General features: G+C 37.9%; 1 protein-coding gene across 20 annotated transcripts in view; it reads right to left on the bottom strand.

Annotated features, from left to right (window-relative positions):
• The window catches only part of LOC128855325 (calcium-activated potassium channel slowpoke), a 307,274-nt gene that overhangs the window by 259,360 nt on the left and 20,667 nt on the right, over positions 1–27,247 (bottom strand). For 18 of the 20 annotated variants that reach the window (XM_054090145.1, XM_054090144.1, XM_054090139.1 and 15 more), the window contains exon 3: positions 23,345–23,487. The exons of 1 other annotated variant lie outside the window; for it this stretch is intronic. In XM_054090145.1, coding sequence (XP_053946120.1) covers positions 23,345–23,404 — 60 coding nt within the window. In that variant the 5' untranslated portion in view covers positions 23,405–23,487. Of the gene's footprint in view, positions 1–3,672; positions 4,972–23,344; positions 23,488–27,247 lie in introns of those variants that run through there. One more of the 20 variants, XM_054090150.1, reaches the window with a different exon arrangement.

Here is a 27,247-nt window from a genome sequence, read left to right on the forward strand (position 1 = left end):
TCATATACGAAGCGTAAATTAGCAGATTAATAAATTCCGTTCAATAAAGGAATTTTTAATTACCGTTTGTTAATCGCGAAACGACTCACACATTGTAAACACTCTCACAGAGCTATTAAATCAAACGAAAAATTTACAAACAATAGCCAACTCAATGTTATTGTAAACAATAGTAAACCGAAACTTTCGTGACTTACGATGTCGTAAAGTAATCGTAAGGAAAACAAATAAATGAATTAAAGTAAAATTGAAACAAATGAAGATGTTGCATATTAATGTGGTTTACATGCTTGTGAGTGAATTTATTTAAGAGTTTTCACATAAAGCAAAAATTTGCTGCTAATATGTGAATGATCAAACAGAAAACAACAAAAACGTAACCACAAAATGTTAACTACGAGTACTCGCATAGAAATGTTACTCATACGCACTGTTAAACTCTCAATTACCCACCAGTTTCAAAAGCATTAATTTTTCGTACATACATAAGAATGCATAAAAATAAAAGAAAAAACAATACGGCGAAGATGTACAAGAATTAGTTACATATAAGAGAGGTACTCATACATCGATCACTCAATTACTCCTAGCCGATTTGTATGTATGCATTTATACAAACTACACAGTAGTCTTGCTCATAAAAACCACTAAAAATGTACATACCGATGACATCTCAAATGCTAAATAAACATGAGGGGAAATACACAAAATACTATAAAGAAGTAGTTATTTGCTCAGCTAGAAAGGCAAAAAAGTAAATTAAAGAAACAAATCGTAAAATAATTTTTAGTGGCAGTATAGGAAAAGTATATCGCCAAAAGTGGTGAGTGAAGAATTTATGTTTATACCGTTTGGTCGTTAACGTAAACATGCGGGTATATATTTTAAATGTAAAGGAAAAGTATGCTCGCCGGTTTGAGTTAAAATAAGAGTGACATTATTGCATAAAAAATATTTTCAATTTGAAAATGATTTTAAAACGTACTAAAAATATTTTGTACCGTAGAAGTAACACATAGATCCCGCCTCTAACACATAAATGGCATTAGTTTTATTGCATTCACCTCTTTTTTAGTTAGTACTAAACTTAAAAAGGCAGCTGTTAAATTTTTATGATATTCTATTTATTAGTTCGGAAGTTATTGTGCCGCTACTTTTCTTATTTTAAAAACAATAGATCACAGAAAACCTCAAAAAAATCCATGAAAACGTTGAATGATAGAAAAGTGAAGTTGCATGAGTTAACTGACATCGTAAAGATATCAAAAGAACATTTTCGCTTTATATTGCATGAGCATTTGACTATGAAAAATCTCTGTTCAAAGTGGGTGCCGCGTTTGCGCACTGTTGACCAAAAACAAGAACGTGTGGATGATTCTGAGCAGTGTTGGGCCATGTATAAACGTAATAAACCGGTATTTTTGCGTCGATATGTGAAAATGGAAGAAACATGGATCCATTACTTCACTCCGGAATCAAAACGATCGTCATCTGAGTGGACTAGTGGACTGGTGAGCCTTGTCCAAAGCGCGAGAAAGCACAACAATCGGCTGAAAAGGTTATGCCGGCTGTATTTTGGGATGTGCGTCGTATAATATTCATGGACTATCTTGAGAAGGGCAACACCATCAACATAGAGAATTATATAGCGTTATTGCAGCATTTGAAAGGCAAAAAAAAAATGTGTCTCATCACGACACCCACCATGTCACAAGCCAATCAAAACATTGGCAAAAGTGCATGAATTGAACTTCGAATTGCACCCGCATCCACATTATTCGCCAGATTTTTCTACCAGCGACTACTGGCTGTTCGCAGACCTAAAAAAATGCTCGTCAGTAAGAAATTTCGCTCGAAGGAAGAGGTTATCGCTGAAGCTGATACCTATAAATCGTTTTCAAAACTGGTATTGAAATGTTACAGAAGCGCTGGAATGATTGCGTTGTTCTTGATGAAAATTACGTTCGTTGATAAATTTAAAAGTAAGACGTGTTTTCTTCGTTAGGCCCGGAACTTTTCAGCCTATGTGTTATATTGGTAAAATGTAAATTTTCTAATGGTTTGTAATGATGAAGGTCGCATGCGCCCAATGGGTGTAATAACCATATTATTAAGGCCGCAATTAAGTTCTGAAAAAATGGTTACAAGTGAATCATTGAAATTATTGGTCATCGCTGGCTACTACTTTTTCCCATCTTTATGGTAGATCTCGTATACCGTCGCGGTAAAACTGTTCATCTTTTCTATCCACAGATCAAGCCAGTGTTTGAAGTCTTCATATGAATGAAACTGCTAGTCAGCTAGACCATGTGCCATCGATCGTAATAGGTGATAATGGGACGGCAGAATATCTGTAGAATATGACGGGTGGGGTAGGATTTCCCATTTCATTGTTTCCAGTTAGGTTTTAAAGGGTTTGGCGACGTTAGGCCGAGCGTTGTCATGCTCTACAATCACTTTTTCTTGCCTCTCCGCGTATTGCGGCCGCTTCTCGGGCAGTGCTCGGCTCAATCGCATCAATTGAAGTCGATACCGATACCCAATGATGGTTTCGCTTGGTTTTAAAAACTCATAATAAATAACACCAACTTGGTCCCGCTAAATACATAGCATACGTGAATGTTCGCAGCGTGAATGTTCGGCCGAGGCGACGACGTAGAAGCATGACCGGGCAATCCCCATGACTTTCTTTTCTTTGGATTGCTGTAATGAATCCATTTTTCATCACCCGTCACGATGCGATGAAGAAAACCCTTCCTTTTTTGCCGCTGGAACAGTTTTGACTCATAAGGAACCCAAGTCCCCTGTTTCTGATTCATTCCCAAAACATGCAATCGCTTGGAAATGGATTGGCGGGTAACTCCTAATACTGAAGCAAGCTCTTCTTGCGTTTGACACGGATCCTCATTGAACAATGCCTCCAATTCAGCGTCTTTAAAGGTTTTTGGCCTTCCTTCACGCGGACGTTCGTCAACATTAAAATCACCGTCTTTGAAGCGACGGCACCAATCTCGGCACGTCGTTCACTTAAAGCAGCATCTCCAAAAATTGTTGTAGCTCTCGATGCGCTTCATCTGCCGTTTCTTTCGAATGAAAGACAAAAATCAACACTTCCCGCAAATGACGATTATTCAGCACAAAATCAGGCATTTTTATGAAACCAAAAGTATATAATACCAAAACAAAATCACTAATGTGTCGAAGCAGTTTGTTTACCATATGTCTAAGCTTGGTTTATGACTTTTAGGTTATGTTAGAATCGACTAGCACACACTGCTGGCGGCCTCTATTGACAAACAGCGCGAACTTAATTGCGCACCTAATACAATAAAAAATTCTGTACAGTATGAATTTTCGTATTGCAAATAGTTGCAATAGACAACTCGCTAATTATATTTTATCCACTATTGACAACCCCTAGAGGCTACTTGTCTCCGGCTGCTTGTCTTTCCAACCTTGATTGCGTTCGAAACTAATTTTTTTACAAAACTTCTTAAAAAAGTATGTCAATTATTAGTACATAAATTTTTACTTGATTGAAATGCTTTACAAACATCTGCCTTCCAAATTCGATTTTCGATTTTTACTTGAAACAAAACAATTTAAATGCATCTTGAAAAAATTGAGACTCTGATAAGTAGTTGATCTTTTCTATTGCTAAGTCGCCCTTACATTTCCCAAGTTGTGCGCAGCGGTACTCAGATTAAATTCATACGAAAAATCCTCCATCAATACGGCACGTTTTCACAACAATAATGTACAAGTTTACATTTTTCGCACGAACACTTCAATTCGATTTTGAAATATTAAAATTTTCCATAAATTTTTTTAGTATTTTTTTATAATTTTCGTTGGCGTTAGCCTATAAAAACACCGTTTTCAATATTTTTTGTGATTCACAACTTAGTCATGATATTTTTAAATTATTTTCATTTTTTTCAGCAAACTTAATCACTTAATTTTATAATTTTTGTACCATTCATGCACTGGCACGTATTTGCACTCGTCAGCTGCCACGCCGCTGGGGTTGACAACATTTGCATATCCTCTTTTAGTCACATTCCGTCGCACTGCAAACACACTATCAAGAATTTTTCACAATTATTTTTATTTTTATTTAATTTTCTTGCGTTTCGCTTTTCTATTTCCTTCGTTTTATGTTATTGCTATGGTGTATTTTCTTCCTTTTATTTCAAGCCAAAGAACGTGCATTTCAATTTTTCGCTGCTATACTACTATAATTTGTTGTTTTTATGTTTGCAATTTTTCGTAATTCTATTGTTTTTTTTTTTCATATCATTTAAGCAAATTAATTTTGGCATTCTAAAACTCGCAAAATTCTCTCGTTTTCAATTGTCACAGCGACAACAGCAATAAAAGTATTGACCCCAAAACAATGTAAACTTCTTAGCCAAAATGCTGAGATTCGCTAGCAAAACGCGCGCAACTAGGAAGAACACAACAGCGAGCGAGTGCAGAGTAAGTGAACAGCGCCCAGGCGCTGCCTTCTTCAGTACGTCATTTTACAGCGCGACCAAAATAACAGCACTAACAACATAAGCGACGATACTTGGCTATGATTTGGCTTGACGGGCGAGAAATGATGATGTGCGCGCGCCCACTCGGACACAACAACTTTTTTCGAATTTTCAATTTGGTTACTCAATATGCTAGACGTGCTGCTTTTGGCAACAGCTGCAAGCCATTTTCAATATATAATATTTTCATTTCATATTTTAGGAAAATTATTTCTAATTATATTTTCGATTTAAAATAGTTTTTTGTTCTTCTTTATAGTAAAAACCATTTGATTTTTAAGAGTTACACAACTCCTTCACAACTCTTGCACTTCGCACTTGGGTTTTGCTCGTATGAATTTGAGCACTGTTAACGATGGCCAAAATAGTTTACGACACGTATTCCGCCGAATTGTATACTCGCCTCGACTCACTCTTTGCAACTGAAGTGAAAAATTGTCACCGAAAGAGCGTCGAGTCGTAGACTTTCGCAAAAAAGTGTCGCTTTTCCGCGCTGTTGCAGCATCAGCCGCAGTCAGCGGCTTCGTCAGCGTTGCAGGCACTAAAATAGTACTGTTGTCACGTCACTCCTTAATGGACAAAACAACCAAAAAAATTAGCAACAAAATTTCGAATAGCCGGCAGGGAAAATGGCAGGCGTGGAGGATCAGTGATAAATGGTTGCCAGCTTGCGAGCGAAACATGACATCGATACAGAAAATACATAAATAAATTAAAAGGTAAAACGAAATTTTGAAAAAAAAAAATAAAACAGATATACCTATATAATATTTCAATTTTGCGATGTGATTCTTGTTGTTCTGCTATAAATGGAGCTGGAAATAAAAAAGGAAGTTCCGGAACTTTTCTTATTCTCAATTGAGTTTGAAGCCATGACCAACCGAGCGATAATCACATACAAAAGCACTCACCTTCGGCGATTAGTAATATGGGCGTAGAAAATATACAGCCATTCAAAATTAAACCCAACAAGCCACTGCCACAAAATTTTGCACTTAAGCTAAACTTATGCTGAAACTGACTGAAATAGATTTACACAAATTTTGAAATTGATTTACACAAATTTTAGATTTTCGGCAGATGTTATCGAAACCACAAAAATCAGTCCCAAAAAATAGGTGCTAAAATCTTATATACATAAGTCAAAAGTTTCTGATCCGAATTGCATAGATGGAGTATCGTTTGAAGGATTATAGGTTAGACAGTACTTCAGGTCGATTAGCTTTATAATTTTCCCACAAAATAACTGTTTAAGGGGTTTCAAGATACTGAAGAAGAGGAACTGTGCAACGCCTCCTGTTTTCATGCATTTCTCTATACAGAAAAAGGAACTCCACACAAGGATTCAATTTTTTTAACAGCATTGAAAAGGTCTTCAAATAGGGCTGCAGAAAGTAACAAAGTTATTAAATAAATTACCGGTTGGTTCAGAGAAGATTTAGAATTGTAAAGGATGAGCTCCAGTGGTATCACAATCAGACTAACTTAACCTAATCTAAGAGGCTTTGCATTTTAATCCGTTCCATATTCCCAAAATCTTTTCGGCTTTGCTAAAGTCATAGAATTATTGAATGGAATTGAAAATACGTTTTAAATAAGATTTTTTTTGAGATGGAGTCTCAATGTTGAGTAGCTATTACTGATTGAAGATATACTACCAAACCAAAAGGAAAAAAAAAAAATGGATTTAAAAAAAATTAAACTCTTTCTTAATTTGATGTGAAGGTTTGAAAGAATTTGTTTTAAAACGATTTAATCTAAAAGATATTCCTTGGATAAAATGCGAAGATCGGCAGTCGAACAACCTACACCCTTTGTTAGGTATTTGGCCGAACTTTTGCTCCAATTTGAGCTATGCGCCTTTCCACCAAACGGAGGGACGAAGATTGTTTTTCTATGAGGACCTCTTTCGTGACACTCGGAGGTTCGCCATTGCCTGCCGCGTGTCGACTGATGTTAGAAAAAACCCCAGGGTGTTTCAAAACCGGGCACTACCTACCTAACGTAGATTAGATTAGGTTATACTGGCTGGCCGAAGACGCGCAGAGACCATTTTGGTCCATAGCGATTGTTTAGCGAAAATATGCATCACTCAAGATTCGCGTTCTGTTGGTGAATTTAAGAAGTCTCCGAAGCTCCAGTTCAGAAACAGATTCTAGTCTTTCAAAACTGAGAGCATCCAAGTAGCAAAGTTCAGTTTTTTAAAGAACCAGCAGTAGCATAGAAGATGCCGTTGGAGTTGATTTCATAGCTTCCGTAATGCAAAGCACGGAGAGTCGTTGAACTTTTTCTAATGGCTTGAGATATGTTTTTTTCCTAGCCGCCTTCCACCACAATTGCAATATAACACCAGCGCATAAAAGCGGGTGAGAGACTCCATGTGCTTCCAAGCATCCTTTTACATGCGTATAAAGCATTCGTTACCTTCTTCTGAACAGTGAATTTCCACGTCAATTTATTGTCCACTATTATTCCTAGTATTTGGTTCAGGATTTCAGCAATAGAGAGGCACCGGCGAGCGAGGGTAAAGCGTAAAGAGTTATACATTATTGAGTTTCCCAGTTATGGCCTGAACTACTCCTAAAATATATTTTTTATATTCAACATAGAATACTGCTAGAAATATTTATGAAAAAAATAGACAAACAATAAAAATATTCTGACTCGATTTTCCCTACGACTAACGCTGAAATCTAAGAAATAGAAATCTATTTCTTTGTTTTTTTTTTGTTTTTTTTTTTGTTTTTTTTTTTGTTTCTGCTAAACCAATATGTTAATCAGCGTGCTTCAATTTACTCATTTATTTACACTATACCTTGATGAAGATGATAACCGATTTTTAAAGAAAAATACTCATCATAAGTTCGATTTTTGTACTGCCTACAAAGCTGATATTATTGTAATAAAATTACCCTGTCGATGAATTTGAAATTCATGGAACGGTATCTTTGAATCTACTCAAAAAGTCAAATCGTAAACTTTTGCACTCATTTTCCATATCATTTTTATGTCTGAGAAGAGAAGCTGTTATGATAAAAGAAGTGAGTTCTTTAACATAGTTTGCATTTTTATGTAAATAACAGTGTGTTATATTCGGCCGCTGGTACTTTTGCAGTTATAGCAAAAACTTCTTTGATGCATTACGAGCACTGCAGGAGAAGAGACGACTGCATTTCGGCAAAATGTAGGCAAAAGCTTAATCTCGCGCACGTAAAAACTCAAAGAGCGAAGTCTGTGCTTATTATAAAAATGCTGTTATCCTTCACATTTATCCATTTAAAGTTGTGTTCCTAAAATATGTGCTCACAAAAATATACTTGAAGTGGTCTCAAAACGTCAAAATATGCCACTTGGGTCTGTTAGAAAATTTTCTTATTCCATATAGGACACTGTTGTCATTTTTTTCTTATTCGGCTGCGCTGAATACTTTTCTCGGAACAACGAAAGCTCAGCAACTATTTACTATAGTCTCAAAGTAATAGTGGGTGTATTTGCAATGCCATGGCATTTTTCTACCTTTCTCAAAACATCAATACAAATCATCGGCTCTATTATTTACTCTCTTGTGCTCCGTTTAACTTTCTTTCTTACTTTTCATACCGCATTTAGTCATTTTGTTTATTTCATGGAAATGTGCAGATGTCATGCAATGACAAGTGCTTACTACTGTTGTTGTTCGAGTATAAGAAAGCTTGTCCTTCCCACTCAGCAACCAGACATTTCTTCTGAAGTGTGTATGTGTAAAAAGTAAGCGAGCAAATTGGTAGTGAACACGAACATTTTTTTTTAATGCTAACGCTAACTGACAACGATAAGTAACTAAGATAAACATGAGTAAACAACATTAACACAATCAATGTTGTTGAGGAAGATCTAAGAATTTTAAAACTTGCTTTGTAAAAGAGTATTTTTGTATTAGAACATTTTGCACGTGCGCTGATTCAACCTTTCTGAAGAACGCTCCCTTAACAAAGCTTGGTTCGTAGTACCATAAAGGAAGAAGTTCATAACAAGGGGGTAGGTAGAGGGGGGCAAGAAAAGAAAAACTGAAGACCTTGCGACGTCTACTACAGCTGCCACATAAAGGAGCGCAAATTCGGTGTTGGATTTGTTGAGGGAGAGAGACTTCGTCGCCAAGTACTGTTGTTCACTCCGGTGGACGTACGCCTCACAATAATCCGCACCAAAGCCCGATTTCTTAACATCTTACTCATTTGAGCCACGCTGCGACGGAAGAGAAGTAAGATGCTACCAAAGATTCCTTCTATGAGTGCCTAGAACGTTCCTATGAGCGCTACCCCCGCCACGACATAAAAATTATACTTGGCGACATAAAATCATACTTGGCGACTTCAAGTCTGCAGCACCAGATTCAAACATAAAAAGATACACCAAACTACGTGGCTGTCTCCTGATCCGAAAACGTGGAACCAAATCGATCATGTTGTGATAGAGGGAAGATACGCTTTTACGAGGACCCAACATCGACTCGGATCACTACCTTGTTGCAGCCAAACTGCACACACGCGTCTTTGCAGCAAAGAACGTACGCAAAGAATGTTCAACATCGAAAAGCTGCAATCGCAACAGACAGCCAGAAGATTCGCCACGCGACTCTCACTCCTGCTCTCAGAGAGTACTGCCCATCAATTCGGCATGCACCAGCAATGAAGCAGGATTTCGCGTTCTTTACGTACCAGCGCCGAAGAAAGAAATCGGATATCGGCGAACCTGAAAAAACAGTTGGTACGGCGAGGAATGTCATGTTGCCGCAAAAAAAGATGTAACGGACGCAACGCAAACCATGTGGGATCACTACCGAGAGCTGAGAAAGGAAAAGACGTAGTATCAGACAGAAAAACGAGAGGCCGAAATACGTGAGTGCGATGAGCTTGAGATACTGGCCAATAGGAACAACGCCCGAAAATTCTACCAGAAAGTTTGGCGGCTTACAGAAGTTTTCAAAACCGGGGCGTATTCCTGTAAGAACAAAGACGGTGATCTGGTGAGTGACATCCAGAGCGTGATTGAATTATAGGAACACTTCTCAAACCTACTAAATAGTGACAACTGCACATGTCACAGAGAATGTGAAGACCCGTTACCACAATCGTTGATGACGAGACTGTCGTTCCGCTATCCGACAATGACGAGGTGAGAATAGCGATAATGCGACAACAAAGCCGCGGGAGCCGATAGACTGCGGGCTGAGCTATTCAAACATGGTGGCGAGAAGTTGGTAAGCAACATGAATCAGCTCCTATGCGAAATATGGTGGAATGAAAACATGTCTGTCGATTGGAATTTAAGAGGAAGAGGAAGGCCTCCTTTGCGTTTGAACTCACAAGTGGAGGGGTGAGGTTCAGTGCGCTAGGCAGAGCTAGTTCACTGAGGCGGCAGCCATTGGTCGGGTATAACCAGATTCATTCAGGTATGTAGAACCGCTTACCATGGGAAACGGGCGCCGGTTAACACTAGAAAGACTGGCGCGCGTTCTTAAACTCAGCCAAACCCGCTTAGGTGGTTATCGCGCCAATCAAGGAGAAGAAGATGAAGATTCCCTTAACCTTAAGGCCAGTTTGAGCACAAACAATTTACTAGAAGTCATATTTTCTTCCCTTGCTGAGTTTTCCCCCTTCATGGGGCATGACCGCATCAACGCGTACTTAACACAGGAAAATTATCCACTTACATGAAGCCATTAGCGCATTCGTGATATTACCTAATTCAATTAGGAAAAGTGCATTTTAATACGAATAAAGACCCAGCAGAGGGCGTGGAAAGATGCACGAGCAAATAAAATTCCGGTATATGTGCGCGCCCTCCTTCCACTGGGAGTCATAAATTGTATGCACTTTGGGTGAAGTTTCTTACTAATTAGTTACTTTGACATAATTTTCAGAAAAATGTTTCCTGTTATTTAAAGTTTATTTTAATATTTCCATTTCACTAATTTCTCACAGTTGAGTCGGCGAATGCAGTAAGTTGTTAGAAATTTTTGTATTGCACTAATCTCTGTTTCCTGCCTCGTGGAATTTACCTTTTTTTTAATAAAAAACAATATGTATATTTATTTATTTCTTCGTACCCAACTATTGCTGTTGACAACACTTGCAACGCATTAAAGTCACACCCTTGGCATTAATATTAATTAATGTGACTAATAAATCGCACTCACGCAGGCTAATAGTTGTTCCCTAAAAATACCAAAAATAACAACAACAATGGCGATTCTGCTTACTAACAGCAAACAAAGTCCGATACAATATTGGCACGCAGCTGCGACTGCAGCTGTGGCTGCGACTTTATGTAGCTGCTAAGCGTTTGCATGCAACATCGAACGCTGTAAATAAAAATAGACGCAGCACTCGCCAACCAAAAGAACAACAAAGACTTGTACGTGTACGAGTATATGCCGCCACTGCTGCCACCAGCATCAACAACAACGCGGCCACCGCAGTCGGCCAAAAGAAAAACAAAGCAGAAAACAAACACTGCGGTTGGTTGCGGCCGACAGTCAGACAAATAGTCGTGGCGCCAATTCATCAGGCTGTCAACCAACAACGCTGCACAGTGAAGATCATGGCCATAAATATGGAAAGCAGTCTTAGTAAAAAAACAAAAACTATTTACGGCATTCAATGAGCGATTTTGTGGTAAGACTACTGAACCCTCTTTATAGAAGATTGGAGTACCAAAGAATTAGAGTTTTTAAATTCGTAAGGTTACTAAGCTTTTGAGATTAGATCTCATTTAGCGTTGCAAAATGTAACAAGACTACTCTTTCATGCCCTTCCGGGTAAGAAGAAGACTTTGCTCCGTATATAAGTACCTCCAATCCATGGGAGCGCGAATTTATATAAAACTGCAAAGGTATTGCCTCATGATAAACCTACACCTAAGCGCGATGGTATTTGATTGGTACGTGGATGCTTGATTTTCTGAAACTTACTTTGACTTAAAGACTGATTTGACAGATCGGTCGAATAAAAAACCTTCCTTAACTTACCCAATGATGGGTTGAATGAATTTGAGAGGAAAGAAGATTTATCTAGATAATTATTTCTATTCACAGCTATTTATTTTTATAAATGAACAAATAGAGTAGACCACAGGCAACCCCAAGACACATAGGCAGAGTTCTAAGTTGGCAATACCCTTCTGGCCTGATACCCACATAAGCTTGATAGCGAAATATTAAACTGAGACCTAAGAAGAAGTTAGGCATTCGAGTACACCATCAGTGAGTCAAATGCTTTGATTTACGTCTAGCTATCAAAATCACTGTTTATCTGCTTAAAATATATTGCTTACACACTAGTCAGCATCCAGTCCACTAATTCTTTTGTATCAGCTACCTACACTTGGAAGGCACTGTAGTGAACCGCAAGCCTAAATTTAAGCTTAATGGGGATCTCTTCATAAAATATTCCTTCATTAAATCAATAAAAAAGTGCCCTGTACCTTATATTCATTATGTTAAATCCTATCTATTGCTCCTTTAAGTGAATGTGGAGGAAAAACCAAATACGGCGCGTATGGAGCCACAATCTATATTATTCATCAAGGACAAGAAAGCAGCTACATAACTTAGCAGAAGGAAATGACTTTCCACGGCATCAAATAGTGGGGCTAGGTGGAATGTGGGGTATATTATCAAGGACGTGCCGAAAAGATTGGCGTCGTCACTTAACTACTTTTGAAGACAACGACATTTTTTCCATAGACTTTATACCCCCGCTGTATGAGAAATTGTAAATATTAAGTCGAGGAATTATATCAACAACACGGCGCTTGAAAAAGTCATCAACTCAGAGTAACCAAAATAACTGCAAAGCTCAACAATTCGGTCACGCTTTAACTTTAATCTTTACATTTTATTTGGTGGCCGCCACCGAACTAGTCGTTTGGTCGAGAATATCGCTGTCGCTGTCGACGTCGCTAAGAACGAAGAAACATCAACCAGACGACGGTCCACGCAATTGGGCAACAGCCTGGATGGACCATCCAGCGCGTTTTAGTGAAAGACACGTAAAAAGTGCAAACAGTGCATCAGTTAATGTTTATTGATGATCACTGGCGTATGAATTACTGTCCAACCATCCACAATCGCAACAACGAAGAGGACAATTTTGCCTCGAAAATTATCATGAGCGACGACACATTTCCACTTAAACGGTTACGCACTGATAATCCACGTGCGAAACACAAAGAGCCATTACATCCACTCAAAGCGTCTGGGTGGTGTGGCGTTCACACAGCACGGGGCTCAGTGGATATTTTAAGGAAGTGGTTCCTAGTCGCGTAATCTCTCGTTTCGTGGGCTCGGCATGGCAAGTAAAATCACCCTATTTAACCATCGCAATCCTCTTTCTTTGTGGCTACTTGAGGTCGCAACTTCAGCTTTAGAGGGAAAGATAATATTTGGCAGGAATGCGATCAGTAATGAATGGAAATCTTGCGGAGAGTCAGGGAAAATGCGACAAAATGGACACAAATATGTATCAACACAGACGGCAGCCACTTGAAGAATATCATCTTTTCCAATAAACAGAAGAAATTGTTAAGATCGAAATAAAAATTTACCTTACCCAAAGACATTTTTTATTTAGTAAAAGAATTAATCAGAAACAAAACTGGATGTAAATACGACCGATGCTTAGGCACACCCAAGTAATCTTAAATGTGGCAACCAAAGTGACTACTGTTTTTTGCAAATGTGTCGCTGGTGTGTTTAGCCTTTGATTACAACAATAAATTGTATTATGGGAAAAGCCATGGGGCACTTGGTACGTAAAGTCTAAAAAGATAATTTATTTTTATTGAAATGCTTAAAAAAAGTGGTATTTGTTATGACAAAAGAGTGAGAATCCAAGCTCTAAGTGAGAAAGGGAAGTTTCAGGGTGAGATTGCCAATTTGGAGGGATGTTCGCGGTGCGTAGTCCAATGTGCTACTAAGCGATTTGCGGAGACAAAATCTAATCATAACAAATCAAAACGTTGACGAAAACGCCTCATTAGTGAACGGGAAGATCGAAAACTCGAGGTCGGGTCTGCCAAAGATCGTAAAAACTCCTCTTCTGCCTTGTCGTAAGAAATTAGAAAATCCGGAAGAATGGTTTTGGAGGCAGGTTTAGAAGGATGCAAAGCCCGAAAAAAACCTTGGCTTTAGGAAAAAAATCAGAAAAGCATTTGCAATGGGCTCTCTGATACCAACATTTTACGAAGAAACATTAAACAAATGTTCTGTGGTCTGATGAATCCAACTTTGGAGGAAGGCTTAGTTTGCACCGTTGCAAAATACCAACAACCAAAGCGTCTTACCCTCGTTTAATTTCAAAGAAATAACACGAATCTTATAAAACGATTATTTTCTTTCCTACTGGTATTTGGAACACCTGGTTTGACGTTCGTGGGGCGACGGTTTGCCGAGGAATACTATTCAGATTGTGAAGTATCTACTCTTAAGCACGGCGGAGGCGCATTGTGATCTGGGGCTGTATGGTTGCTGATGATCGGATAGTCAAAAGTAAATAAATGCATTAGAAACTGGACTTTTGTATTCGTTGAAACTGCCAATGAATCGGTCATCTGCTAATCGGTGGTTACCCCACAGGGGTCAAAGCCAATCGTAATCAATTCTACATTAAAAAGAAATTGTATGCAATTTACTGCAATTGTATGCAGCGATGGTCCAGTCAAGAACGCTGCAGAACTGCAATGTGTTTTGTGTCAAGACCGAATAGAAAACTAACGGACTTTCTTCTAAAACTGGATAGAAAATATGGTCGGTTGATGGCCGGTATTATTACAGGACACAATCCATGGAGTCAGCATATGATCACCATTGGAATCATTGAGGACCCGATTTGCATGTGTTGCTTAGAGAAAGCGGAAGAGGATAGCACTGGGTGCCGATAACATGAAAATGTGTAAAATTCGTTCTCTCAAACTGGAGAAAATTTTCAGATTTGCCAAAGAGTCTGGAAAATTCTCACAAAACCAGCTATCTCTGTTTCCATTCTATCCTATCCCTTTCTCTCTGTCACTCTCTTTCTCTCACTATTTCTTTGTCTCTATCACTCCTCTATCACTTTCTCTCCTTTCCTCCTCGACAACCTACCCTTATACTTTGCAAAGCTTTTAATAAATGAACTTTTAGCCTAAGTGTTTTAGGAGTTACTATTCCGTTGATACTTCTCGGCTCGCCTTTTTCAAATTTCAATTTAATTTGCCTTCGTTAACGCGCATTTTCGACGACATTATTTTAGATGGAGTTCAATTCCAACAACACAATACTGCTTGTCTAAAATCAGCGACAAATCAGTTGGTTTAGAGACAATAACTTTGTTTTGTTGGTTTGACCAGCAGAGTCTTCAGGTGAGCTATTCGTAAAACGTAAGACAAAGGAACGCAGCACAGCTTTAACTCTCTAGTGGAACGCCATAAGCACAGTGAATGTGCAAAGCTTGCTTCCCAGAGGATTTCTGCTGTTATCAAATCAAAGGGTGAAACTACTAAATATAAATTTAATATATACATTTTTATTATTTTTATTTGTACTGATTTATTAATAATAGATCATGAAAAAAAAATTTGGCTGAGCTCCTCCTCTTATTTGTGGCGTGCGTCTTGATGTTGTTCCACAAATTGAGGCACTTACAGTTTTAAGCCGGCTCCGAACGGCTAATGGTTTTTATGAGAAGCTTTTAACGGCAGAAATACACTCGTAGGTTTGCCATTACCTGCCGAAGGCGACCGCTATAGAAAAACGTTTTCTATTATTTTGCTGTTTCATTCGAGAGTCGAATCTATGCACTCCCGAACAGTAGTCTCGCACCAACCCATTCGGCTGCGGCAGCCGCTTCATTACTTCACTTTTTAAAACGCAAAATTCAGTGATTAATGGGGTGCCTAATACTTTTGGTCAAGGCTGTACGTAGGTATATAGGAAACATTTCAAAACATTTTTCTGCTGACATCTTTAAGTCCTACACACAATAAAATAAGTTCATAATATATTTCGAGGTTTTTTTTTTTTTGTTTTTTTTGTTTTGAAAAAAGACAATGGAATAAAATTAAAAAAAAAATTAATTTGAGGCAAGAACCCGCTCCGAGTGCTTTAAAAAGTTTTAAAAAAGAAAGACGGGTGGCATCAGTGTTATTTGGTTTTACAAAGCACATACCGGAAAATTGGAAAGTGAATGATTTCTATCAACGCATATTTCGACGTGTGCTGCCCTTGTATATTTTCTTAGTTCGCTCCTTACCAAATTTTCAAAGCTTTTGTTCATCGCTGGTAATAATGAACACATCTTGTATGAAATCCTCCTGCTGTATATTTATTACTCAATTATTACTATTTTTTTACAATTTATGTACTATAATTTCTTTCGATGTGCTCTGAATATACGAGTATGTCTGTATGTATGAGTGCACAGATGTATGTTTGCAGCAGCTGCCGATCGCGTCTTTTATTGTCAGAAAATATTAATAACCGAAAATTATGAGAACAAGCAGCACAGGTAAAAGGAAAGGCCAAATGGCCGGCAAGCAGTAGATTACATTTGCGCCAGCTGAAGAGTAATACACACAAAGTATAATGACACCAGATGAAATCAAGTAGTTGAGTGTTGCTTTATGTGCGAGAATATGAGAAGATAAGTGAGCTGAAAGTGAAGTGAACTCTTGCAGTGACGCATTCTGTCCCATTTTATTTGTTTATCCATTCAAACAGTCAATAGTGTGTCCGTCTGGATTTAAGAGCAATATTTTTTCAATAGCCTTGTTTTTATTTCATTCTTGTTGGGCAAATAAAATTGAAAGGCATAATGAGATAAGAAAAAGATACCAGAATTTAAGTTCATCGAAATACAATGAAAGAAGGGTATTTGAAGAGCAGACTTCGAATCTTTTATTCGTTGAGTGATTCATTTTACAAATTATTTATTTTTGGCATCCGTCTTAGTCGTAAACGTTTGGGCGTGAGAACCATTCGGGGGAGCGCGCGTTCGAAAGCCAATATGGACGAGAAAATTTGTTTCTAATGGCGATCGTCCTTCGGCAGACAATGACAAAGCTTCGAGTGTATTTCTGCCATGAAAATTCTTTTCATAAAACCACATGTCCAAATAAAATGTCTTATAATGGGCGACTGCACTGTTGGCACCCTAGCCAGTAGAATGGGTGTACCTCACAATGACTTCTCCAGGAGTTGTGGAGATGTAGAATAAATTAAATCAAGACAAAACCTCCTCTGTAAATGTTCTTGAAAGCAACCCTGCCAAATTTCTTTGTGATTATTTCTTCGAAGACCTGAGAAATTTGCAAATGGCTCATCGGGGGGCCCAGTTACCTTCTTACCCCAACCATTTCAAGGGTAGTCGAGTCCTGTAAATCCAGGCTGAACTATGTCGGTAGACATAATAGCCTGATGCTAACATGGGTCCCGGGATACGTGGGTATCCCAGGTAACAAGATCTCTGACTCTTTAGCCAGAATGACATTCCCTTCTGCAGCCATCAAAGCCACGGTTAGCAAACGGGTTACTCTAATCCACAAGCGAGCTTGGCAGGCTGAGAGAGGCTGTTGTTGGACAAAACAGAGACGACCTGTTATGTCCGACCGACTGTCGCAGTTCATCTTATCACTAAGTAGAGGGGACTGTAGGAGGCTGGTTGGGCTGACGTCGGGCGACTTTCTATGGACAAAGCACATGGAAAAGGTAGGCATCTCAGACAGTGCGACGGACCACTTTCTGTGCATTTGCGCAGACTTCGCTCGAATCAGGCTTGAGATCTTTGGCACTGATGTGTTAAGAAGCGACCACCTCGGCTCCTTGCCACCACAAGATCTACTCAGATTTTTTCGGAGGTGGAGTAGATTTAAATAAAATTAAAAAGGGAAAATGGGTTTAATTGTGTCTGAGTGTTGTCTAGTTCTGTCCTGACAAAAAAAATACCTTCTTAAAAAGATCTAAGTGGTTTAAGCACTTAAGCAGGTATCACAATGGGCTTTAGGGCCACCGAGTTTCTTTTCTTAGACAAGCAACCTGACTAACCTAACCTAACTTATCACTCGAAAACTAATGCCCAGACTATTAATTTTTTAAACCGTTAGAAAGCCTATTGGTCGTATATAGTTGGCGTGTAACACTTATTTTAGCAGGGTGGTCCCATCTGTTTGTATTAAAACAAAAGTAATTTATTAAAACACAGACAAAAACCTTATATTTTTCAAAAACATGCATCCGAAAAATTTATTTCTATAGCGTTGCCACCTGAATTTTATTGCACTTGTCATAAATTTCACATGAATATTAAAATATATGTATGATATCAAATATCAAATGAAAAGTGTTTACACAAATTTTTATGCACAAGTATTTTCCTTTGGTGCTGCCACATGATTTGAATTTCAATAATGTCAGCTTATGACAAATTTCATTTTAATACTGAAATATGAATATCAGAAGAAACTTATTTTTAATTTTGACTTAAAAAAATGTCTAGCTGGCGTTGCCACCTACTTTAATTGTATGAAAATAAATATACATGTGTCAAGGTAAAGGTATACGGAATTAATGCAATAATAATTTCATGCGTCCTTGGCATCTAATATTAAAGAAACAAAATTAGGAAAGTAAAATAGGAATTAATTAAATTAATAATAAAACGTAATTAGAGGTTAGGATATGAGTACCAAACATATTATGCTCAAAAGAACAAACAAATTTTAATTAAAATTATTTATGAAACTTTTAAGACGAAAATGGTAAACAACAGTACAGATAAATAAATTATTTTAAATAGCGCAAGTATTAAAATTGTCTTAGAATATGTCCATCTACTTTTTGAAGGCACATTAGATGAAAACCATTATCGCAAAAAAGAGGAATTCATGGCTTTGCAAGCGCAGCTGCGGGCATCAACTAGTATATATATTATAGAGGGTGACCAAGAAAGTTGTCTTAGATATGTAAAGGCAATATTATTAAATACTTTTTTTTACACAAAATCTGTTTACGGCAGGAAACACTTAGTGAAAACTCATAAAATCAAAATTTTATCAAGCAACTGGGTTAATATTTTATTGATGATTTTTAACTGCCATACCCTTTAACAAAAAATATAAAAAAATGGGACCTTGAACTAATATTTAAAAAAGTGGACGTACAGCAAAATATTTTTTTTTTTTTTTTGAAATACAATAATATTTAAAATATAATATCACGAAAGCGGTTAAGTTTTGGACATCATATTATGATGGTGGAAGTGAACTAAAATTGAAAAATCAACTGCTAAGACCCCAAATTTTTACACAAATGCCTGGTGTTGCAAGGCAAACTTTTTAATTCAAGAGAGACTATATATTTTATCATTCGTAAGATATTTTCGAGAAAACTCGATTCAATGGGGTTGAATTACAAAAGAATATTTGACAATTAGTGCAGGCCCAGGAATTTAAATTTTTAATTATTAATTAAGTTTTATGTCCCCTTATGTAAAATAATGGAAAGAAGGAAAGACAACGGAGAAGATGGAGAATTAATTCATAATAATATTTTTACTAATTTTAGCTTTCAGTTAAATGGTTTAATTATTTTATTTATTATTTATTTAATTATTATTTATTTCCCAAATAGAAACCTAGAGCAGATTGGCATTAGAATAAAACCAGTAGAGCTTTAAAGATTCAAACCAGACAACTTGAAGAAAGAAAAATTAAATATCAAGCAGCAGAGTGTAACTGCTAATTTGAAACCCTGCTGCGAACACAAACTATTGCTTCTTCGCCGACAATGGTGAGGCTCGAGTTGCTTTTCTGCCACGAAAAGGCTTGCCTTAAGGGGAGGTTCTGGCCTAGAAATTTGAAAAGATTGATTATTTTTGCATATTTTCAAGGTTAGACCTTCAAAAATATGCCCTTTAACGGATTTTTCAAAATTCGAATTATTTTCGGAGATACCGCGGATTTTGTGACGTGGCATCTAAGCCGGCCGAGTGGAGCGAATCGCACAATGAACGACAGATGTTACCGGACGACTTGAGGACTCGTTCTTTCCAGAAAATTGTTTGTATTGCACACAACCTTTATTTATTCTATACATATTTACATACTGTATGCTTCTATAATAAATATGTACCTGGAAATATATATATATATCCAGAGGGAGTGAGTAGTAAATATTATGATCTAAATTAAAACTTCAAACGCGATTTTCTCAAAACTCATTTTTTTGAGATGGTAGTCATGATATCTCAAGTTCTACTTGAACGATCGGTTTGAAGTTCGATAAGAATTTTTTTATTATATAATACATCTGTCTATCGCGCCTCCCTCGGATTTTGAAAAATTTAAGTTTGAAGTATTTTTAAAAATTTTGAAAATGTAAAAAAAGGGGGTAAACAATTTTTTTTTTTTTCAAGTTGACACCATTTTGTGATTTTTTTTCTTTGATTTGGCGTAATCCGATAGCGAAATCCTAACTAGTGAAGAATTAATTTTAATTTATTGTTTTAGATCACTACAAGGGTGGAATCATGTCAACCATGGAGCACCGTTTCATATGTAGCCGCCACTCCGCCGGCCTGTAAGTCCACGATTTTTTTATTTTTTTATACTTTTCCAACATTATTAAAAACCATAAAAAAATGGGTTAAGGCAGGATACTAACAGAGAAAATGCGCAGTGCTATCCGCTTCCTCTAAGCAAGACAGGCAAATCGGGTTCTCAGTGATTCCAATGGTGGTCATGTACTGACCCCATGCATTATATCCTGTAATAATACCGATCATGAAGCGCAGTCTTTTCTATCTTATTCCGATTAGTGGCTCTGGTACATGTGGGTTAACCACTGATCCGTAATGGATCAATTCATTGGCAATTTCATTTCCTTGAACACCGTGGTACCCTTCAACCCATACAAGTACAAGCTTATTCCGTCTTGCAACAGAATTACGCTTCTTCTTACATTCTTGAACAATCCTTGAGGATTGGGTTTTGACCTCCAAGGCCTTCAGTGCAGCCTGACTATCACTAAAGGCTCCAATCTGTTTCCCGCTCTATCTCCTCTCAGTTATTCATTCTGCAACTTTCAAAATGGCAAGAATTTCCACTTAGAAAACAGTTGCCATTCCTCCCGTAGCGTTATGGTACTTATTACTACCATTTAAGTACCATCCGGCTCCAGAACCTATTTCATTCTTTGAATCCACTCTAAATTACTGCATTGTTCACAGAATGGAAATTTGACATCAAATTTCCTTCAAAATGAAACTTTGCGTATAAGATCACCCTTCGGTGCAAAGCTCAGTGGATACTATTTAGATAGCATCTTAAAGATTTTTCTGCGACACGTAGTTCCGTATGCGGACCAGCAACCATATTTATGGAGTCTACTTCCATCGCCATTTGGTTTGCAATTTGGTTTTCTCCGAGTAACATACTTGTCAACTGTTTGATTTCATTTGCATTTGATGGCAATTTCGACCAAAAGCAGCATCGCATGAACATTCCTAATAAGATGTTGGACTCTGTCCGCGACAACCCAAATTTTCTCCAGAGGGTCATAATTGTTGACGACTCGTGGGTTTATGGTTATGACGTGGAAACCAAAGCTCAATCATCACAATGGAAGCTGCCGCACGAACAAAGACCGAAAAAGGCGCACCAAGTTCGGTCGAGTGTAAAAGTTTTGCTTACCGTTTTCTTCGATTGCACGGGCGTTGTGCATCATGAGTTCTTGCCACAGGGTAAAACGGTCAATAGGGAATATTACCTGCAAGTTATGCGCAGTTTGCGCAAAGCAATCCGTTAGAAACGCCCGGATTTGTGGAAGAACAAAAATTCGCTCTTGCATCACGATAACGCCACTGCTCACACATCGTTGCTTGTGCGCGACTTTTTGGCCAAAAACAACACACTAATGATGCCACAGCCACCGTATTCCCCAGATCTGGCTCCCTGTGGCCTATGAAAGGACGACGGCACGCTACGATTGACAAGATAAAGACGGCATCGAAGGAGGAGCTGAACAAGAAAAATAACTGATTTTTTGAAGTGCTTCGAAGATTGTTAAAAATGTTGGCACAAGTGCATGATATCTAATCTAATGGGGACTACTTTGAAGGGGACAAAATAGATATTAATGAATAAATAAATAATTTTTGAAAAACCCCAAAATTCGCGATACTTTTTGAGCACAACTCGTACTCATACCTTTAGATTGGAATATAACCAAAGCAGTTATGATCCTTGAATTGGATTCAGTACGTTCAAAATCTTTTAAAAATCTTACATTGGAGTCTCGTAAATTGCAATTACCCCCTACGGGAAGATTTATACTTTTTGCAAATGGCATCGTACTTAAGGCGTATTTTACACTTGTGAACCAGACAGCAAAATAATTTTTTTATTTAGTAAAAAGTTATTCAAAAACAATATTAGATGATTAATTTTGCGCCTGACTACCCTCTCCTATTTTTTTCAACCGTGTGATTGTCATTATTTTTATGGTGAAAAATAATATATATTTTTCCTAGATTCCTTCCATAAAACTATTTGACCTAATTTTTCATGAATCTGTTTCCAATCAAAAAATACAATTTTTTCTTTACTTTAATCCGATAGGCTCAAAACGATTTTATGGCCAGTTTCAGGTAGCAAACAAGTACTCATAAGAACTCGTGTAACTGTAGAAATACCGTAAACCTCCAAATACCTTCTGATCAGTTTATATTTTATTTTATTTTATACTTAGTTCGTTCGTATTTATGAATACTTTACACGGCAATGCTGACCTAATTCTTGCATTACCTCCTCGCCCATTAGTTCGTACACTCGTTCACACAGACTTTCGTCTTTATCTAGCGATTGACATTTTCCAGACGAATTGTCGTCATTGCCTAACAAAGCATATAAATTAACGAACATACATACAACCACACACACTCGCACACATTATTCGTGTAAGAAAGTGAAATAGCGCGTGAGGTGATGCGTGCACGTACTTACTGCTTGCAGCTGTGTGAGTGCGAGGGCGCGTTGTAATAGGTTGTAAAAAATCGATTTAAGCCTTTAACCTGCCATTTCACTGACATTCCGCTTAATGCAGTGTCATTTTGTCATTTCGTGTGCACCCACACCACCGAACGCCAACTCAAAAGCACGAAAACAATCGCCATCACTCCAAATCGTCGTGGTAAATCAATTCAATTGATTTTCTGGTAAATGGGGTTTCTTTCATTGGCGCACAGCAAATGCCCATAAATGACCGTTTCGCAGTTGAGACCCCTCACCGCTCTGCTCTGCCCCAACTAAAGGATGTGCTACTACAAAAATTTAATAGGCTGTCAACTAACATTTGATTTCTTTTCGCATTTGCATGGGATTACAAACACACAAACATATACATACGTGCATCGTTTATGTATTGTGCACTCAAGTACATATTTTTCAAATGTTTGACAATCGTCGTTGGTCAAATGTCGTTTGTCCTAATCATCAATAAACAATAAATTGTCTTGACCTTCAATGAAAAGGTCACCCGTTTTTGGGTTGCATAATGAGAGTGAATAGGAGTAGCAGTCATAAAAATGTAATAACATTCAACATTTATACTTTCTGTGCAACGATAAACTATTAGAGGAAGGCGCATATTTATGAACTCTTGAATGCGTACGAGTACAATGAAATACAACGCTGTTAATGGGCGCTCTAGCAAATTCGAATGCGTATAATAAATGTCTTTGTACAATATTTTTAGTTTTTGTTATTGAGTTATCCTTATCCATTAGTCGAGTTACCTGTGTGGAGAATGGAGGTATGACTGAGGCATCATGACAATTCGGACACCAATAAACCATTTGTATTATTTCTTTGTAATTAATTAAGCTCGCTTGCTATTGATAATTAGTCAAGATAGCATTTTTTCGATAGGAACTGACAGCTTCACCGTGAATGATGTCAGGTTTCGGAAGAAAATAAGTTATTAATATATAAAACAAATTAAAGGAAATTATATTTTATCAATAACATGGATGCTATAAATCAAATGGGAAAAAATGGATACGTATACATACTGAAATATCTATAAATAAATGCATGTATGTGAATGTATATGTAACATTAAAATTTTGAGGTTAGCGTCATAGACAGAAATTGAATAATAAAGCGAGACTTTTGGAAACACTTAAAGCACACTCTTCTTTCATCAAAAGAAAGTACCTTGAAGCCGTTGATATTAGTACTCTTTATTAATGGTTCTCGTTTGTCAAATTTCAATTACATACTCATGATCTAAAAATGATTAAAGATTAATTCAGCAAGCCAATATTACTCTATGGTTCTCTAAAGGTGATGACTGCATTGGAAAAACGACACACAAAACACCTATGGAAAGTATTCAACGTCTTGGTTCATTCTCCACTACTGGGCAATTAAAATTACTCCTACGGCAGCACTTGAAAAAATACTCAACCTATCACCGATTGACATTGCGGCAGGAGGTCTAGCAGCTAGATCTGCCACAAGACTTAAGGCAACGAGTGAATTTACCTCTAAAATACTGGGACAATGCTCAATAGGTATGAGTTATCGGACCAATACGGATTATATGACTCCAAAATACAATTGGGGGAAGAGATTTCGAACAACAATAGATGAAATGAGGGGTGGAAAAGAGGCATGAAACCTAGCGCCAATGCGCTTAATATATTTACTGACGGCTCGAAAATGATGGACAGAATAAGTGCAGGGATTTATTACGCAGAGCTATACATCAGGCGGCCAATTAAGGTTGGGGGAGACCACTTCAAGGGTAGTCGAGTCCTGTAAATCCAGGCTGAACTATGTCGGTAGACATAATAACCTGATGCTAAGTGGGTATGGTGGATAACGAGATCTCTGACTCTTTAGCCAGAATGAGCCCTGAGGCCAACTTCCTTGGCCCGGAGCCCGTTCGCCACTCCCTTCTGCAGCCGTCAAAGCCACGGTTAGCAAACGGATTACTCTAACCCAAAAGCGAGCTGAGAGAGGCTGCAGATGGACAAAACTGATGTACTGATGTTACCTGTCATGTCCGACCGACTGTCGCAGTTTCTCCTGTCACTAAGCAGAGGCACTAAGAGACTGTAGGAGGCTGGTTGGATTGATGATGGGCCACTATGGGCAAAACACATGGAAAAGATGGGCATCTCAGACATTGCACTCTGCTCTGCATGTGGAGAGGAGGATGAGCCGGCGGACCAATTTCTGTGCGTCTGCCCCGCCTTCGCTCGAATCAGGCTTGAGGTCTTTGGAACTGATGTATTAAGAAGCGACCACCTTGGAGGTCTTCGGAGGTCGAGTAGATTTAAAGAAAATTAAAAAGGGAATCCGAGTGCAGTACAATGGATTTCATTGTGTCTGAGTACTGTACCTGTTAGTCTGTCCCGACAAAAAAAGCTCCCGGACCACTGCAGTATTTTTCAAGCAGAAGTCATTGGGGTAGGAAAGGCTGCAGAAATAGCACTAGCAAAGACATCGAGCAATTCTAACATAAATAGGTATATACATTGACAGTCAAGCGGCAACAAAGGCACTAAACTCATATAAAATTTCATCTAAAAACATATTTAGGATTAGAAAAGCCATAGAGGGACTAGCCGCAGACAGACGGTTACACATCTATTGGGTACCCGGACATAACGGCGATGAAATTGTAGATGAGATTGCCTAAAGCGCTGTTTACATATAATTCGAACAAGAAAACGACATACTGAAACCTTTAAATATGACAATGAAACACTGAAACCTTTACAATGGCATACTGACACCTTAACAATGACATCGCTGGGGACATGAAAACACGGAATTTGCAAACAATGATAGCTGCAGATTTTGCAATGAACCAGAAGAGAGAGAAACTCAAGAACACCTTCTATGTTCTTGCCCTGCATTAGCTAGAATCCAAATGATTAGGAGCTCTACAATATGAGAGGTTAGAATGTCTCTCGGGTTTAGAGCTTCAGAGCTTACTTAGATTCGCAAAAGACGGAAGCTTATTACAAGAAGCCTACTACAAGGAAACGTAAGGGTCAAGCTCCATCTGGTGCCACTAAGAACCAATGGTTTTTTGTAATGGCTTTCAGCCAGCCAGGTCAACCAAACCTAACTCAACCTAATTCAACAATAAAACGTAAGCTTGATGGCGTCGCCCTCCAGTCTGATCTATATAATCTTAATTGCTGGTGTGTATGAAACTGCACAGCTTTGAGCACAGGGAGCCATATCAGGCGAATGATTGATGGTTAAAATGCGATTTCGAGTCAAAAAATCAGTCACAAGAGTGGGTCGATGGGATGGTGCATTATCATGCAATAAGCGCCAGCTTCCTCCCTCGCCGTATTCAGGGCGAATCCGACGAATGTGGTGCAACAAATGCTTCAAAACGCCAAGATAGCGAATTGCATTGACGTTCCGTGATCCGTTAAGGAGGCCACAAGTCGCCTTCTTAGGAAATAATAATAAAACCTATGGGCAAAAATTGTGATTTTTAGTATGTTTGTTAAAATAGACGCTAATAGAAAATGTTGGTTTCAATTGGTATAAACCAAAGTTTGTGAGATTTATTAATGAAATTATTTTTTCATTTGTTTTGTTTTATTATTTTTGAAATATCATACCGATCAAATGCCAACCGCGACTACATCGGATTAGATATTTCAATTTTTCGACAGATGTGCAGACTTTGAGAGTGTTGGTAGATTGGCCAAGGCCGTCGATGTCGGATTTGTCGTTAGTTACTGAATACTAAACAATAAGTTTGGCAATTGGCGTTAAAACAACAACACTGCCACAGCATGTCAACATCAAGCTTTTAAGCTTAAACGGTGAAGTAAATGTGCAAAAAACTCGAAACGACAACCAACTATTTTTAATGGTATAAAATTCATAATATGAAGGAGGGTACCTTGCGAACTTCTACAATATATTCTTAGCCGTATAAAGTTAACTACAATTAGAAGTCATCTTCATGAACTTTTGCCTGTGCCTGGTACCTGGTTTAGCCAACAAATAATTTCGAAAGTAAAAACAAGTTCTAAATGATTTGTGGTCTGCGCTGAACTTTCAGGAGAAAAACCTTGGGATTAATGAAAATATTAAACTATATTTAATTTTTGTTGAAGTCATTTTTTAATTCATCATCAGTTTCCAAGTAGGACTTTTGAAGTTTTTTGGAACTTCCAAAACTAAATAAAATTATTATTTACATACAAAAACAGTTGTTTTTACTTCTGCAATTTTAGCACTATCCTGTGATTCCGGCCTCGGTAGTCTAGCGTAAGTGCACTAGCCTGCCATCCCAGAGGTTGTGGGTTCGGATCCTACGAAAGGCACGGTCCTCGCACTTTTCCAAACTAACTTACTTTCCTAGTTTATAAAAAAAAAGTTACACATTGCATTAGTGGCGCCAGCAAGCGGAAGCGAGCAATCGCGGTAATAGCGCAGACACACCAAATTTAGCAAAGCCTTCAACCATCTGCGTGATTCTTCTGGCAGAAACATGTGAAACACAGATGGCGCTCTAAACAGTTAGAAGGCGTTGTTCCTAAGCAACGACAGGTGGGCATTCCCACTATTTAGGACTGGAAAACAACGCAAGACTGAGTCTTGTAAGAGCCCTATGCTTCCGGGTGGAGTGAGCAAGGAAAAAAAAACAAAAAAAT

This window comes from Anastrepha ludens, chromosome 2 (genome assembly GCF_028408465.1).
Source record: "Anastrepha ludens isolate Willacy chromosome 2, idAnaLude1.1, whole genome shotgun sequence".
NCBI lineage: Eukaryota > Metazoa > Arthropoda > Insecta > Diptera > Tephritidae > Anastrepha > Anastrepha ludens.